The 15771-nt window shown below is 44.8% G+C and overlaps 1 protein-coding gene and 1 long non-coding RNA gene across 2 annotated transcripts; one reads left to right on the top strand and one right to left on the bottom strand.

Annotated features, from left to right (window-relative positions):
• Nucleotides 1–221: 221 nt before the first annotated feature.
• On the top strand, nucleotides 222–12232 carry PSMD6 (proteasome 26S subunit, non-ATPase 6). The gene is made up of 8 exons (XM_037903622.2): nucleotides 222–477; nucleotides 5012–5217; nucleotides 5990–6135; nucleotides 7398–7617; nucleotides 7724–7832; nucleotides 9100–9268; nucleotides 11720–11797; nucleotides 11926–12232. Exons 1-8 carry the CDS (start codon nucleotides 333–335, stop codon nucleotides 12020–12022), a joined length of 1170 nt encoding a protein of 389 aa, XP_037759550.1. The 5' UTR covers nucleotides 222–332; the 3' UTR covers nucleotides 12023–12232.
• On the bottom strand, nucleotides 7522–15595 carry LOC119566763. Its single transcript, XR_006292330.1, has 2 exons — nucleotides 15428–15595; nucleotides 7522–10337 (listed from the first exon to the last, which is right to left on the bottom strand). It is a non-coding gene; the product is annotated as an uncharacterized LOC119566763 (long non-coding RNA).
• Nucleotides 15596–15771: the final 176 nt, after the last annotated feature.

Raw genomic sequence — 15771 nt, 5'->3', positions numbered from 1 at the left:
GTGTCATGGCGAGTGTCGGGGGGTGTCGCTGAGGATGTCGGGGGGTGTCGCTGAGGGTCTCATGGCGGGTGTCGGTCTCATGGGGGGCGGGGGGTCTCTCGCGCGCTGTGGGCGGAGGCGGGGCGCCGGGGGCTGCCGGGCTCTGTGCGGCAGCGGGGCCGCTCTCCGCCTGGCCGGGCCGCTCCCGGGAGCCGGCAGGGGGCGCTGCGAGCCGGAGCCGGAGCCGGGGGCCGGGCGGGCGGAAGCGGCCGCCGCCGGTTTCCGTCTCTCGGCGGCTGAGTCACTGGCCGCGCCGCTCCCCGCCGCCGGCCGCCCGCTGCCCCGGCCCCGCCATGCCGCTGGAGAACCTGGAGGAGGAGGGGCTGCCCAAGAACCCCGACCTGCGCATCGCCCAGCTCCGCTTCCTCCTCAGCCTGCGGCCGCAGCGCCCCGAGCCCGCCGTGCGCGAGGAGCTCATGGCGGCCGTGCGGCGCCACAGTGAGTGCGGGCCGGGCCGGGCCGGGCCGGGCCGGCCCCTCCCTCACTCCTCTCCCGGGCCCTGGCCCCCTCCCCTACTGCGCGGCCCCCTTCCCTCCCGGGCCCTGGCCCCCACCCCACCCCTCCCTCCCGGGCCCCCTCACCGCCTGACCCCCACCCCATCCCTCCCCCTCCTCACCCGGGCCCTGGCCCCCTCCCCCACCCTCACTGCCTGACCCCCACCCCACCCCTTCCCCTCCTCCCCCTCCTCTTCCGGGCCCTGGCCCCCTTCCCCACCGCCTGACCCCCCACCCCTCCCCCTTCTCTTCCCCTCCTCTCCCGGGCCCTGGCCTCTTCCTCTCCCTGGTCCCCTCCCCCACTACCCGGTCCCCTCCCCCATTCCCCCCCGGGGCCCCTCCCCTGCCCTTCTCTCTCCTGGGCCCCTGGCCCCCTCTGCTTCCCCCCTCATAGAATATCAGGGTTGGAAGGGACCTGAGGAGGCCATCTAGTCCAACCCCCTGCTCAAAGCAGGACCAATCCCCGACTAAATCATCCCAGCCAGGGCTTTGTCAAGCCTGACCTTAAAAATATCTAAGGAAGGAGATTCCACCACCTCTCTAGGTAACGCATTCCAGTGTTTCACCACCCTCCTAGTGAAAAAGTTTTTCCTAATATCCAACCTAAACCTCCCCCACTGCAACTTGAGACCATTACTCCTTGTCCTGTCATCTGCCACCACTGAGAACAGTCTAGAGCCATCCTCTTTGGAACCCCCTTTCAGGTAGTTGAAAGCAGCTATCAAATCCCCCCTCATTCTTCTCTTCCGTAGACTAAACAATCCCAGTTCCCTCAGCCTCTCCTCATAACTCATGTGTTCCAGTCCCTAATCATTTTTGTTGCTCTCTGCTGGACTCTTTCCAATTTTTCCTTGGGCCCTTGAAGTGTGGGGCCCAATTCCAGATGAGGCCTCACCAATGTTGAATAGAGGGGAAGGATCACGTCCCTCGATCTGCTGGCAATGCCCCTACTTATACACCCCAAAATGCCATTGGCCTTCTTGGCAACAAGGGCACACTGTTGACTCATATCCAGTTTCTCGTCCTCTGTAACCCCTAGGTCCGTTTTTGCAGAACTGCTGCCGAGCCATTTGGTCCCCAGTCTGTAGCGGTACATGGGATTCTTCCATCCTAAAGTGCAGGACTCTGCACTTGTCCTTGTTGAACCTCATCAGATTTCTTTTGGCCCATTCCTCTAATTTGTCTAGGGCCCTCTGTATCCTATCCCTACCCTCCAGTGTATCTACTTCTCCTCCCAGTTTAGTGTCATCTGCAAACTTGCTGAGGGTGCAATCCACACCATCCTCCAGATCATTAATGAAGATATTGAACAAAACCGGCCCGAGGACCGACCCTTGGGGCACTCCACTTGATACCGGCTGCCAACTAGACATGGAGACATTGATCACTACCCGTTGAGCCTGACAATCTGGCCAGCTTTCTATCCACCTTATAGTCCATTCATCCAGCCCATACTTCTTTAACTTGCTGGCAAGAATACTGTGGGAGACCGTGTCAAAAGCTTTGATAAAGTCACGGAACAACACGTCCACCGCTTTCCCCTCATCCACAGAGCCAGTTATCTCGTCATAGAAGGCAATTAGATTAGTCAGGCATGACTTGCCCTTGGTGAATCCATGCTGACTGTTCTTGATCACTTTCCTCTCCTCTAAGTGCTTCAGAATTGATTCCTTGAGGACCTGCTCCATGATTTTTCCAGGGACTGAGGTGAGGCTGATTGGCCTGTAGTTCCCCGAATCCTCCTCCTTCCCTTTTTTAAAGATGGGAACTACATTAGCCTTTTTCCAGTCGTCCGGGACTTCCCCGGATCACCATGAGTTTTCAAAGATAATGGCCAATGACTCTGCAATCACATCCGCCAACTCCTTTAGCACTCTCGGATGCAACGCGTCCAGCCTCATGGACTTGTGCTCGTCCAGCTTTTCTAAATAGTCCAGAACCACTTCTTTCTCCACAGAGGGCTGGTCACCTCCTCCCCATGCTGTGCTGCCCAGTGCAGTAGTCTGGGAGCTGACCTTGTTCATGAAGACAGGGGCAAAAAAAGCATTGAGTACATTAGCTTTTTCCACATCCTCTGTCACTAGGTTGCCTCCCTCATTCAGTAAGGGGCCCACGCTTTCCTTGACTTAATTCTTGTTGCTAACATACCTGAAGAAACCCTTCTTGTTACTCTTAACATCTCTTGCTAGCTGCAACTCCAGGTGTGATTTGGCCTTCCTGATTTCACTCCTGCATGCCCGAGCAATATTTTTATACTCTTCCCTGGTCATTTGTCCAATCTTCCACCTCTTGTAAGCTTCTTTTTTGTGTTTAAGATCAGCAAGGATTTCACTGTTAAGCCAAGCTGGTCGCCTGCCATATTTACTATTCTTTCTACACATCGGGATGGTTTGTCCCTGTAACCTCATTAAAGATTCTTTAAAATACAGCCAGCTCTCCTGGACTCCTTTCCCCCTCATGTTATTCTCCCAGGGGATCCTGCCCATCAGTTCCCTGAGGGAGTCAAAGTCTGCTTTTCTTAAGTCCAGGGTCCGTATTCTGCTGCTCTCCTTTCTTCCCTATGTCAGGATTCTGAACTCAGCCATCTCATGGTCACTGCCTCCCAGGTTCCCATCCACTTTAGCTTCCCCTACTGATTTTTCCCTGTTTGTGAGCAGCAGGTCAAGAAGAGCTCTGCCCCTAGTTGGTTCCTCCAGCACTTGCACCAGGAAATTGTCCCCTACCCTTTCCAAAAACTTCTTGGATTGTCTGTGCACCGCTGTATTGCTCTCCCAGCAGATATTAGGGTGATTGAAGCCTCCCATGAGAACCAGCGCCTGCGATCTAGTAACTTCCGTGAGTTGCCAGAAGAAAGCCTCGTCCACTTCATCCCCCTGGTCCGGTGGTCTATAGTAGACTCCCACCACGACATCACCCTTGTTGCTCACACTTCTAAATTTAATCCAGAGACACTCAGGTTTTTCTGCAGTTTCGTACCGGAGCTCTGAGCAGTCATACTGCTCCCTTACATACAGTGCAACTCCCCTACCTTTTCTGCCCTGCCTGTCCTTCCTGAACAGTTTTTATCCATCCATGACAGTACTCCAGTCATGTGAGTTATCCCACCAAGTCTCTGTTATTCCAATCACATCATAATTCCTTGACTGTGCCAGGACTTCCAGTTCTCCCTGCTTGTTTCCCAGGCGTCTTGCATTTGTGTATAGGCACTTGAAATAACTCGCTGATTGTCTCTCTTTCTCAGTATGAGGCAGGAGCCATGTCCTCTCGTGCGCTCCTGCTTCCTCCCAGTATCCCACTTCCCCACTTACCTCCTGGGCCCCTCCCCCACCCCAACCTCTCCCCCCCTCCCGGGTCCCCTCCGCTGCCACCGTTCTCTTCTCTCCTGGGCCCTCTCCCCTGATCCAGCCCTCTGTTCCCTCCTCTCCTCTTCTTCGGTCCCGTTCCCTCCTGGGCCCCTGGACTCCACCTCTGTTCCCTTCCCTCCCCCCTCCTCTTCCCCCCCTTGTCCCCCCAGGCCCTTGGCCCCCACTCCCATTCCCTCCTCTCCCACCTTTGGTCCACCTTTCCTCCTCTCACGGCCCCCTGGTCCCCTCCCCTACTTCAGTGCCCTGTTCCCTCACTGGCCCCGGCCCCTAGCCTCCAGCCCTCTCCCCTCACATCCTCCTCCCCCTTTTTGTCCCCCCCCGTTCTTCCACATCCCCCAGCACCAGATGCAGTCCCCATTCCCTTAGAGGTCCCAGTCCCATTCCCCACTCCCCACCATCCTCCAGTTCCCAGCCCCTCCCTCCCCAAACATCCCACAGCCAATCCCCTTTCTTCCCCCTCCACATCCCCCCAACCTCAGACCCCATTCCGTCCTCTGCTGAGGGAGTGCAGCCTGGGGCTTCTCTCCTTCCCCGGTAACAAGCTGTGGGCCTTCAGGGTGCCCTGCCAGCACTCATGGGGGTGGGGGGAGAGGAGAGGTAGGTCTGTCCATAGGGACTGACCTTTTGGGGTTAGTGTTCCACAGCATCACCTTATTATGTGAGGTTTGGGTGCATCTCAGTCTCTGTGCCCCACGGTCTCTACTGCTGAAGAGAAAGGGCTGTTATTTATCTTGCAGTAGCACCTAGCAGTGCTAGTCTAGCATCAGGGTCCAGTTGCGCTCTGTGCTATATAAGCAAGTAAAGACAGCCTAATAGCCAGACTAGAAGCATAGCAAGAGGCAACAAGTGGATGAAATAGCTAAAGAGCAGGCTGGGGACCAGGGAAGTGAATGAGTTATGCATAAGAGGCAGGAGAATGTCAAAGAGGAAGAGAACCTGAAACACAATCTTCAATGCATAGTGTCTAAATGTCCTTTTAAGAGGCAGCTGCCTGATAACTAATCTGGTTATATCCCTCCCTCAATGGGAGTTTTCCTTTAGCACTTTAGACTGTTGATATGTGATCCTGCAGCAATGTTTATGACAGCGAGAGCTACCCCACTTCTCTTTCAGATATGGCCCCATACTATGAAGCACTCTGCAAGCCCCTTGACTGGCAGATGGACATGGAGCTGTTGAATAAGATGAAAAAGGCGAATGAGGAAGAGTTGAAACGTCTCGACAATGAACTGGAAGATGCTGAAAAGATCTTGGGGGAGAGTGAAATCCGCGATGCAATGATGGCCAAGGCTGAGTACCTGTGCCGAATTGGGGACAAGGTGAGTTAAAGGCCCAGGTTCCTTGGGCTGCTGTCATTAAAATCATCCTTCGTCTTTCAAACCAGGCAAATTTATGCGTGCTATCCATTTAGAGGAGGCCCACTGACTCATGATCTGGAGAAAATAGAACCACGCATGGGTGGGGTGAATGGTGAGATCTAAGCAGTGCAGCAAGAGAAAGGAAAGGGATATAAAACTGGGAAGTGAAAGGCAAACTAAGAAGAGAACAAATAAAAGTTTGCCATTTAAAACTTTTCAAAACATTTTGTAGACAGTATTTTCTACCTACCTAGTGTTTTGTTTTTAAGCTGTTACATCATAATTGCATATGCAATGTGAGTTAGTTACTGTATTTATATAAGCATTGGGGACTCTGTTAAGCTATTTTGGGAGTAACTTTTGGAACTTCAGATTTAAACTTTGACAAGTTGTGAATGTTAATCTCCTTTTTTGAAAAAGGTTGGTATTTTAATTATTTAGGATAGACAGTTGTACAGTTCTGTTATGGATGGTGCATCTTGATCAGAGTATGTTAACCTAGTTTAAACTGGCTTTCTGAGGTAGCTGCCAGCTTTTTTAAGTGCCAAGACACGTTTCACTTGCCTGTGTTTTGGTTTTTGTTTTGCCCCCGCAGTACTGCTAAAATGTCCTTCAGCAAGATAAATCTGTACACTACCCTGGTAACGCCCAAGGCAGCTTCTCTTGATAAGACATTTTAGTGGGGTGCCAGTTCCTTTTTATGTTCTAATATTAGAAAATATTGTCTTGTTAGGAAGGAGCTCTGACTGCTTTTCGTAAAACATATGACAAAACTGTGGCACTGGGACATCGTCTGGATATTGTGTTCTACCTTCTAAGAATTGGCTTGTTTTACATGGATAATGACCTCATCACACGGAATATCGAAAAGGCAAAAAGGTACCATTGTTAGACTTGTGGCAAATATCTCTGTTTGAAGTAAAGCATCATTGGTTGCATATGTCTAACAAAACACTAGGTTTGAAGATAGCTCTAGAACTGCCTGATTACGAGTGAATAAGTTTGGCTTATTTGTTAATAATTTTAAAAAATTAGTATTTATTCTTGTTATGAGTGCACAGTGCATTTTGCAATCTGAAAGAAATATGAGTTCCTGCTACAAAGAGCTTATAATTAAAATAAAGTGACATTTGTGTTCTCATTATTTACTAATTTTAAATTAAATCTAGTTATACATTATGGTCCTGAGTAAAGTTATGAAAGACACAAACGATTCTAACCGGGGCTTGAAAAACTTATCAGATACCAACTAGCCAGAGGAATAAACCCACTAGCTAGAGTTAGATATGAAAGATGAGTGGATGCTGGATCAGTTAGTCATGGGGCAATCCCATATGAGAAACGCTGGTGCCCTTACAACCTCCAGCTGCTGGGAGCGGGGAGGTGGAGGTGTTGGGATTTCTGTGAGGATATTTGCTGCTCTTGGATGCTCCTTGGGGCTTGAATCTTTTGTGTCTGCTCCTGACTAGCCTGTGTTTGATGAGTTTTAATTTCAAACCTCTTCCTGCCTATAGCTGCTAGAAGGGAGAAGGAACTTTTTTCCCCTTAACACCATGGCACTTTCAGGCTGCTCCAATGAGCTGGTCTCCTCTACTGGTTCCTGATCATCTTGGCTGTTGCAATGAGAGATCTTTAACTGTACTCTTCCCTCAGTCACTATTTTTTGTGTTCTCCCCTGTGAATGGCTCCTGGCCCTGCCTCTGCTGCTGCTCATGGCTACAGCAGCATTACAGGGGTCTTGAAAGTTTCACAGCTGCCCACAGATTTTGGTGGTTTTTCCTAACAGTTTTTTAAATGATTTTAGTCTACTACTGGTGAGCAAAGCTGTGAGCAACAGACATTGGAGGTGTGTGTCTGCGGACTCAGGATCACAGTACTGGATAGGTTCACATTTGGAAAATTATCATCACAACTAAATCAGCTAGAAACTTTTTAATTTTTTAAAATGTAGCTTGAATTCTGGCCTCACTTACCAAGGAAAGCGTCCCACCTACGACTGATAAGTGCATTTTTGAAGCTCTAATGGTTGCGATATAGTGTACTTCATAACTAAGACATCCTTATGCACTCTAACCTTGTTAAATGTACTGTACTCATTATTTCAGATAAAACATGTAACTATATATCTTATTTGTTTTAAGTCTAATAGAGGAAGGAGGAGACTGGGACAGGAGAAATCGTCTAAAAGTCTACCAAGGTCTTTACTGCGTAGCTATTCGAGATTTCAAACAAGCAGCAGAACTCTTTCTTGATACAGTTTCAACATTTACATCCTATGAACTTATGGATTACAAAACATTTGTAACATATACTGTCTACGTCAGTATGATTGCGTTAGACAGACCTGACCTCAGAGAGAAGGCAAGTAAAGCAAATTACTGCACTGATTCAAGCTGATCAGATTATTCTTAATGTTCTCTCTCAGACTAGTATATGAAACTTCTAAATGTTGTTCGATTGCTTTCAGGTTATTAAAGGGGCAGAGATTCTGGAAGTGTTGCATAGTTTACCAACAGTACGACAGTATCTTTTTTCACTCTATGAATGTCGTTATTCAGTCTTCTTCCAGTCATTAGGTAAGGATGTTTCATACACCAGTATCGTTGTCCTGTGTTTCTCATTAGGTCCTGTGAGCAGCTTGCTGCAAATCGTAGCTGAGTTTTGTAGAATTGCCTAGGGGATGGGCTATAGGTGTAGTTAGTGTTGTCAAACCCCTGACAGTTAAAATCATCCATTTACTTTAGGTGAATCACTCCTAAATACCACTTTCCCTTTGCAGCACAGTGAAGTAAAGTAAGCTGCTCTTGCAAGGATTTATGGCTCTCTAAAATGTTTTTCTTATAAAATGAGCATTTTGAAAGGTGGCATCTGGTTGGATGAGGAAAGGTTCTGACAATGTGGGCACATGGTACCATCTTACAGGATGCGATCAAAGAGCTAGTTTGCTATCTTTGGTCCTAATTCTATGGTCAGACCCATAAGCTGTGTGCAAATACAAGATTCCTGGTTGTGGAATTGGGACCGTAATAGTACTTAACTCCATTAAAATGGGAATTCTGGAAGGCTTCCTTTAAAAATGAAGACAGTTTTTTATAAATTTAAAACACTGGATGCTTCAGGAAGTCAAAGGATTCTAAATTTTTAAAATCTGAACTTTCAGGTTTAAATTACAAAGGGGAGATTTCATAGCCACTGGCTATTAAGGGCGGTTTTGAACTGATTTCTGTGGGAACAGTGCAGAAATGAGGGAAGAAAACAGTTTTAAAATCCATTCTTCATTGTTGTCACTGTGCTGTCAGTTTTCATGCTGCTGGTTTCTGTTCCAGTTTCCATGAAAATGGGTTCTAGGGTAGCAAAAATAATAATTTTAAAAAAATCTTCCCCTTTACTTTGGAGAAGACTGGATCCGAATGGCTGCCCTGCAACCAGAAGCAGAGGGTAGAAAATCTCAGCTGCAGACCTCAGCTGCTGCTGAGAACTGCACGTGCCAGTCTGACAAAAACCAAGAGCTCCTGAAGCATCTGTAGTTTCTTAAAGCCAGTTTAAGACCCTCTCAATAGAAAACTAGTCTTACCCTCAACTGTTCTATTCTTAAGAACAAGTTTTGATGAAGCAAACACAAACCAGGTGCTATCGTTAAAGATGTGAGTATCTATTTTGGTTGTGCGTTTATATCTCAATGCACACATACGGGACACAGGGATCCTGTACAACCACATACCATGTCATGTTGCTTATTGAACTTTGTTATGTGGGGTGGTTTTTTTTTTTTTTTTGTGTATAACCAGGAATAGATTAACTCTAAGAGATTATAGACTGTATTTGTGATTTTTATCTTTTCAGCTATTGTAGAGCAAGAGATGAAAAAAGATTGGCTGTTTGCTCCTCACTACCGTTATTATGTACGGGAAATGAGAATCCATGCTTACAGCCAGCTCCTAGAATCCTACCGGTCACTGACACTAGGGTACATGGCAGAAGCTTTTGGAGTCGGTGTAGAATTCATAGATCAGTAAGTGAAAAGTAACTTTCGTAAGTTAGAGACTTTAGTCATCGTTTATAAAGTAATGAGTTTACAATGATACTGCTACAAATAAACAGATGATACCAAATAGAGAGAAGAGATATTTACTTAGACCATCCACAAACCAAGTTATCTGTGTATGCATGCAAGATTATTTTTTACTAATCTCATGTTTAAGGGTAGAAATCACTTTAACTTTAGTCTGTTTAAAAAAAAATCATTGTCCAATATTTCTTTTTCTCTTTGCATAAGAAATTTATGTTTAGTTTTTACACATGAAGCATCATGAGACCTTAGGAAAATATTTTTTTTCTTTAAATGGTAAGACTAAGGGCTATCTGGACAACTACAACTGAATTTAGGGAACTAGGATATAACACACTTAAGTTATGATGTAGATGAGACTTCATCATGTTCTTTAAATTTTGACTGTCTGTGTTCTAGTTTTGGGACACTTAAATCCAATCTTCACCACAAGTTTTAACTGGATCGCCTGACTCACTTTATAATTGCTGTGTAGATTGGACCTGATATTTGTTGTTTAAATCAGGTAAAGTGTAGGCAGCTGTTGTGCAAGCTTTGCAAAATCACACCTCAATCTGCACTTGCAGTTCCAGTTCTAAGGTGAGACCAAACAACTGGTTTTCACTGTGACCTAAATTGGGATTTGAAGTTAAATCTAGGGTGAAAGATTAGTGGATTTACCTATGATACCTATAACAGCCAGCTTGTGTTTGAATATCTCTAGAGAAACAACTTGCTTCCATCTATAAGTATTTTTTTAAAATATTCCCAATTAAGAAAAAATAGGCAGGAATCTGAGTCCTGACTGAAATGTACATAAATAAATTAGTAAAGCAAAAAATGAACATTTGAAAGGAAACTGAATATAATCATATTAATGAGATCAGTTTCTATTAATTGTGAGAGTAGATCGTTATTAATGATTGTGACTTACCTGGTTTACTATAGGTACTTCTCCATGTTATCATGCTCTACTATGGGAATATGGGTTTGTCTATTTTCATTGTCACTTCTTTCCTCACCACAAACAGTTCTGTGGAAACAGACCAACACGAAGCGTGTAACCAGTCCTTATCCATTCACAGGCACTTGTTCAGCACCAGCATTATTTTTTCCTTCATATCCACACTTTGATCCATAATAAACCATTCTCGTTTGTTATATTGCGATATGGCCTCATAAGCGTTAGTTGGACCAGGAAACAAAATTAACGTGAGCAGCAATTTATTAAGCAAACAATCTAACATGCAGGGCTACTAGGAAATGGCAAACAATTTTGTACTGTTTCTCTTAGAAAAACATATAAAATCGTTGACAGGTTGTGCTAAATCAGCTACTTGCAATGCCAGGCAGTTAATTTGTGCCTTGTGGGCGGAAACTTTCAGGCAAGGGACTAGGGTGGGTAAAAATGTGTAGTAAGGCTACTCTCCGTTATAGGAGGGGCTGAAACATGAGAAGTATGCTGTATGATTGAATTTTTCAGAGGTATAGGAGGGCAGTGGCAACTGGGAAGAGGACTGTCTATTCAGAGTAATTTGAGCACAGGTGCTACTGCCCATCACTGAGGATAGTTCATTTAACATTGCTGGTGGGATAAAAGTACAGCATCAGAACATATGTGCAGAAGGAGGATGTGGGGGTGCTCAGAGTTGGTAAGGAGACTGTTGGCTCCTTCAGCTGACCCACAAAATCAGGAGATGATAGGAAGGGTTTGGTACCTTCAGCATGCTTGCACTGTGTGTGGCAAGAGGTTAAGGGAGACATACATGGATTTTGGATTGAATGGGCTGGACACGGTTTGTAGTAGGAGAAATAGAAATGGTGGGATAATCATGTTTGTGTTGCTGCCTTCTGCTAACTTACTTCAACCTCCAGAATTGAAAGGGGGCTTTCCACAAAGCATGAAATACATCACTCTGCATTCGGTGACGAGACAAAACTCCCATTGGCTTCAGTAGGAGCCTGGGCTGAATAGGGAGTTCTGAATAGAGGGTCCTTACCTGGGTTCAGAGTATAAGTTTTTAGGAAGCAATGACCCAGTTATTTCATGTAATAGCCTTGCTTCGGAGCCATTCCACTAATGTAACTGTAGACCGTGTCAAATGCTCAGGAGCTGTACAGTAGAATAAAAACTAAATGTACACAATACACCACCACCTCCTAATGTCCAAACAAATGAGGTGCAGTTTAAAAGAAGAAAAGGAAGTAGATGAGCAAAGGTAGAACATGAAAGGCTCTTCTAAAAATAGCTGTAGGGGAAAAAGAACTTTAAGGCGTTTCTTTAAAAGTGGGGTGACTTTAAGGCATTTCTTTAAAAGTGGGGTGGGAGGAAAACAAGACACTTTGGGGGCGGCCTGCAACTCTTCTGTGCAACATCTATAGATTGAACATACTTTTTTTTTTTTTTTAAACTAGGGAGCTTTCAAGATTTATTGCAGCTGGGCGACTGCATTGCAAAATAGACAAAGTAAACGAGATAGTCGAAACTAACAGGTACAGTATCTATAATCTGGTGTAACGCTGTATATTCTAATCAGTTACTGAATTGACAGAGTTATTGAAAAGCTTGTCATGGTTTAATGTGACTTCTTACTCTAAAACCCTTTCTTCATAATTTGTAGGCCTGATAGCAAGAACTGGCAGTACCAAGAAACCATCAAGAAAGGAGATTTGCTGCTAAATAGAGTTCAGAAACTTTCCAGAGTAATTAATATGTAACACTTTTTAAAAAAATAACGGAATGAAAAATTTAGATGTTTAAGACCATTTTGGAAGTAATGTATACTGTATGAGTTGATATGCTGTAGCTAAGAAAATTATAAGTGAGAAGTAGGGTTTTTACAGTCTGCTTCATTATGTAAACAACTGAACTGTATAAACGTTACATTCATGTTTTCAGATCTCAGTTCATTAAATCTATAATACAGATGTAATGTGCTATGTTCATGTACAACGTTCAGTATTTTGTTTCATAGTAAGCTATTATGTTTAGAAAGCTGGGCTAATATTTGTGAGCAAAAAAGAACTAGTGACAATCCCAGAATTACTCATGGAACGTGTTCATTTGTGCCTAAGAAACCTAGATAGTTTAGCAGTAGAAGGAAATTTTACATTATTGTAGTACCTAAAGGCTTCAGTAGGGTTTGGGGCCCCATGGTGGTAGGCACTATACAGAGAGATTTCCTATCCAAAACGGATTACAGTCTAAAGACACTGACAGACAAAGAGTAGAGGGTCTACAGCAGCACACCCCCTAACCAATAAGGTACAGAATTGAGACAGCTTTGTTAGTTACATAGATTGTAGCTTTAATTGATTAAAGTACATTGCCCTGAAAATGGTATATTTGCTAGCTGCCTACTAATGCTATATGTGGTAAAGAGCATTGATCAGTTACATTATCTGAGCATTACAGTTGGGGTTAACCACTGAGTTAGATTTCCAAGTTTCAGAACGATGGTATGAAACAGTAGGGGATGCTAATGCCATTTGAGACATCAATCCACAGTATAAATCACACACTGTGGAGAAAGACAATTTAACTCTGGTTCAGGAGGCTGCTGCTGTCCCAGTGACACACAGTTCTGTCCTTAACAAGAGCCTCCAGCAGCTGCTGCCACCATCCTTGCTTGAGTTGGATGGCTGAAAGCTTTCTCTAAAAAAGGAAAAGCTCTCAAGAGCAGTGATATTAGCTGCAATTCGATGCGAAGTGCTTGGGAGCCACACGTTTTTACCTTGCATTCATTGCTGGGGAAGATGGTCACGTGTTCTGATGGGTGTCAAACCTCTTATCTGGGATGTATGGAAGGGAGTGCAGGTGAATGAAGTGTAGAGGACCATAATTACACTCGATCTCCATGTGCCATGGGGGACTCTGGGCATCTCCCTATGTCTGAGTAACTACCCCTTGTTATGGGGCTTATTCCTTCACCTGCTTACTTCCCTGGTCCTTCTCGCATGAACAGAGAGCAACAATACCTGAAGTCCAAAGGTGCAAATAATTCAGTGTTTATTGGGGTGAACTTCCAGCAAGCATGAGTCCAGTTTCCTTCCTTAGTGTCCCCCTTCCCAGCTCTGACACCACAGAGCCTTACTTGTGTCCCTGCTCTGACACCACAGAGCCTTACTTGTGTCCCTGTTCCCCCCCCCTTACTTCCTGATTGACTGCAGACTATATAGTAAAACTTGAGTTCTGTTTAGCTATACCTTAACCAATCATTTTACTGAAATTTAACTAACCAATCCTAATATATTGTAACATGATTATTTAACCAATTATATCCCACCACCTTAATTAGTTTACACCCAGCAAAATTAATTATATAGCAGACAGAAACAATCACAGCACCAGACGGTTTATACAGACAAACAATAGGGAAATGGGGACTACAATGACAGAACACCACAGAAATGAGGATTTCACATCCTGGCTATTGATAAGTGAGTTCTTGCCAGACAGGATGCTATCAAACTAAGTTTCCTTTTACATTTTCTAGGCACTTCCCTTTCTCTGGAGGCGATAGGCATTATCAGGACAGGATTGTATTCCTAACAACCCAATGGCACCTTATTTCAATGTGATTAGTTTGGGATGTGAGGATGTGACTGGTCGCTTCCCAGCTTATGGCTGCCTCTGCTGCTTAGCCAAAGGCCTTGGCCTAAGAACAGGGCTTCAGGCTGTCAAGTGAGAAAAGGCCTTATACAGTCAGACAGTGATTTTGATTCTCTCTTTTATACCTCTAGAACTAGCTAACTGATAAGAATGCACCTAAATTCTTAGAGTATAGGCCTTTACAGACAGGCCTGAATATCTATATCCTAACACCCCTTTGTTGGCCTGTGGAGGTTAGAACCCTCAGCAACAAGCTCTGCGTATGAGAGGTCGCTTTATATCATGATACTGTAGATCGCTCTTCACTGGATTGTTCTGAAATGCATGCTCTAGGAAGTTGGGTCCTCCCAGATTCCTGAGTTTGTAGTCAGCTGGTTGGGAAAGAGGCGGCGGCCAGTTCACCCATAACTTTTTCTAAGCAATAGCAGTGTGGGCGCTGTTAAAAAATGAAACATTTCACGCACATTTCCAGTTTAAAAAGATCCTGATCTTCATTAACTTGCCTCGCGTAGTATGAATAATGGAGGAGAGCTTTGAGAGTTCGTTGCTGTGGCGTCAGCTAAAGCAGTTAATTATGCGTTGGGACAGTGGTAGGTGCTCTCACAATAATTGCTGTGTTAACAGTGCTGGAGTTTTAACTTGAATCCAGATTCTCTTTTCATTGTATTAGCAAGCCTTCCTTTAATACAGTATTTCAGTCAGAGGCTCACAGATTGTTTTCATTGCTGTGAACAGCTGGTTGCTTCTTTTCCTAACCTGCACTTGTTGTATATTAGATGAAAAGTAGCAAGCTGGTAGTGATACCTTCAGGTTAGTTCTGGCTGGCCATGAGCAATCTTTTTACCTTTAATTCACTCATTGCCAGGCCTCACTACAGGTGGCAGGAGCCAGAGGCTCAAGTAATGGGATTTTGAGGGTGGGGGGTGAGTGTTTTATAGAACTTTTGGGGGTACAGATGAATTTCCCCTGCTCAATAGTTCTATTTGAACAGGCCTTAAATAGCTGACAGTGCTTTGATGTGACTGTTTCTCTAAACCCTATGACGCCATGAGTTGGCTCCTCTCCAAAGGAAGAGACAATCACTGCCCCCCCCCCCCCTTTTTTTTTTTTTTTTAACACAGCTCTTGTAAGTAGAACCTGCCAAAGTGAATCCGTTTAAGGCTTCAGTCTGACAATTCAAGCTAATACAACAGGAACATTGCTCCAAAAGCTGTTTTCAGGGACTAATTAAATGGAGCACAAGTGCTACCGCTTCATTTTCCCCCCTGGTAGGGTTAACCTGCATTTTGTCACAGAATTAAACTTTCACTAAAATTCTAACTTGGCTTTCATATTTTCACATCCATATTTCAACCCTACAGTGAAGAGAACAGACACCCGCAACGTATGGATATTGAGTTACAGTACATGCCCCCATAAGTCCTTGCTGATATTTTAACTCAGTTAAGAACAGGGGAAGAAACTAAAACATCATCCTCAGTACACCGTAATACCACCCCCCAGTTCCATACCTAGACTCCTAGAGGAACTGCCTTTATGGTGTCTGGTGAATCTGGTTGTGAAGACTTCACATTTTTTATTTTTTTTGTTCCTGCCAAAATGAAAGTGAGCAGAATGTTAGGATACTGCAAAAATAGGTTCCCTTTATGAAGCAAGCCTTCAGAACATACAGTTCATTTGCACGGCTGTGTGAAAAAGCACTGAGCCAATTCAGAGCATAAATAACGCACGTTCTAACTGCCAAAACGGAAGATTATTTTTAACTATCTGGGATAAATTTGTTCTAGTAAGGTGCTTAATCAGGGTGATTAGCGTTATCCCCTAGACCGTTAATTGCACGAAAGACAAGTATACA

The sequence above is a fragment of the Chelonia mydas genome, chromosome 7 (assembly GCF_015237465.2).
Source record: "Chelonia mydas isolate rCheMyd1 chromosome 7, rCheMyd1.pri.v2, whole genome shotgun sequence".
In the NCBI taxonomy this organism is placed as follows: Eukaryota; Metazoa; Chordata; order Testudines; family Cheloniidae; genus Chelonia; species Chelonia mydas.
The sequence above is the reverse complement of the archived record's forward strand: the minus strand, read 5'-3'. Positions and strand labels throughout refer to the sequence as shown.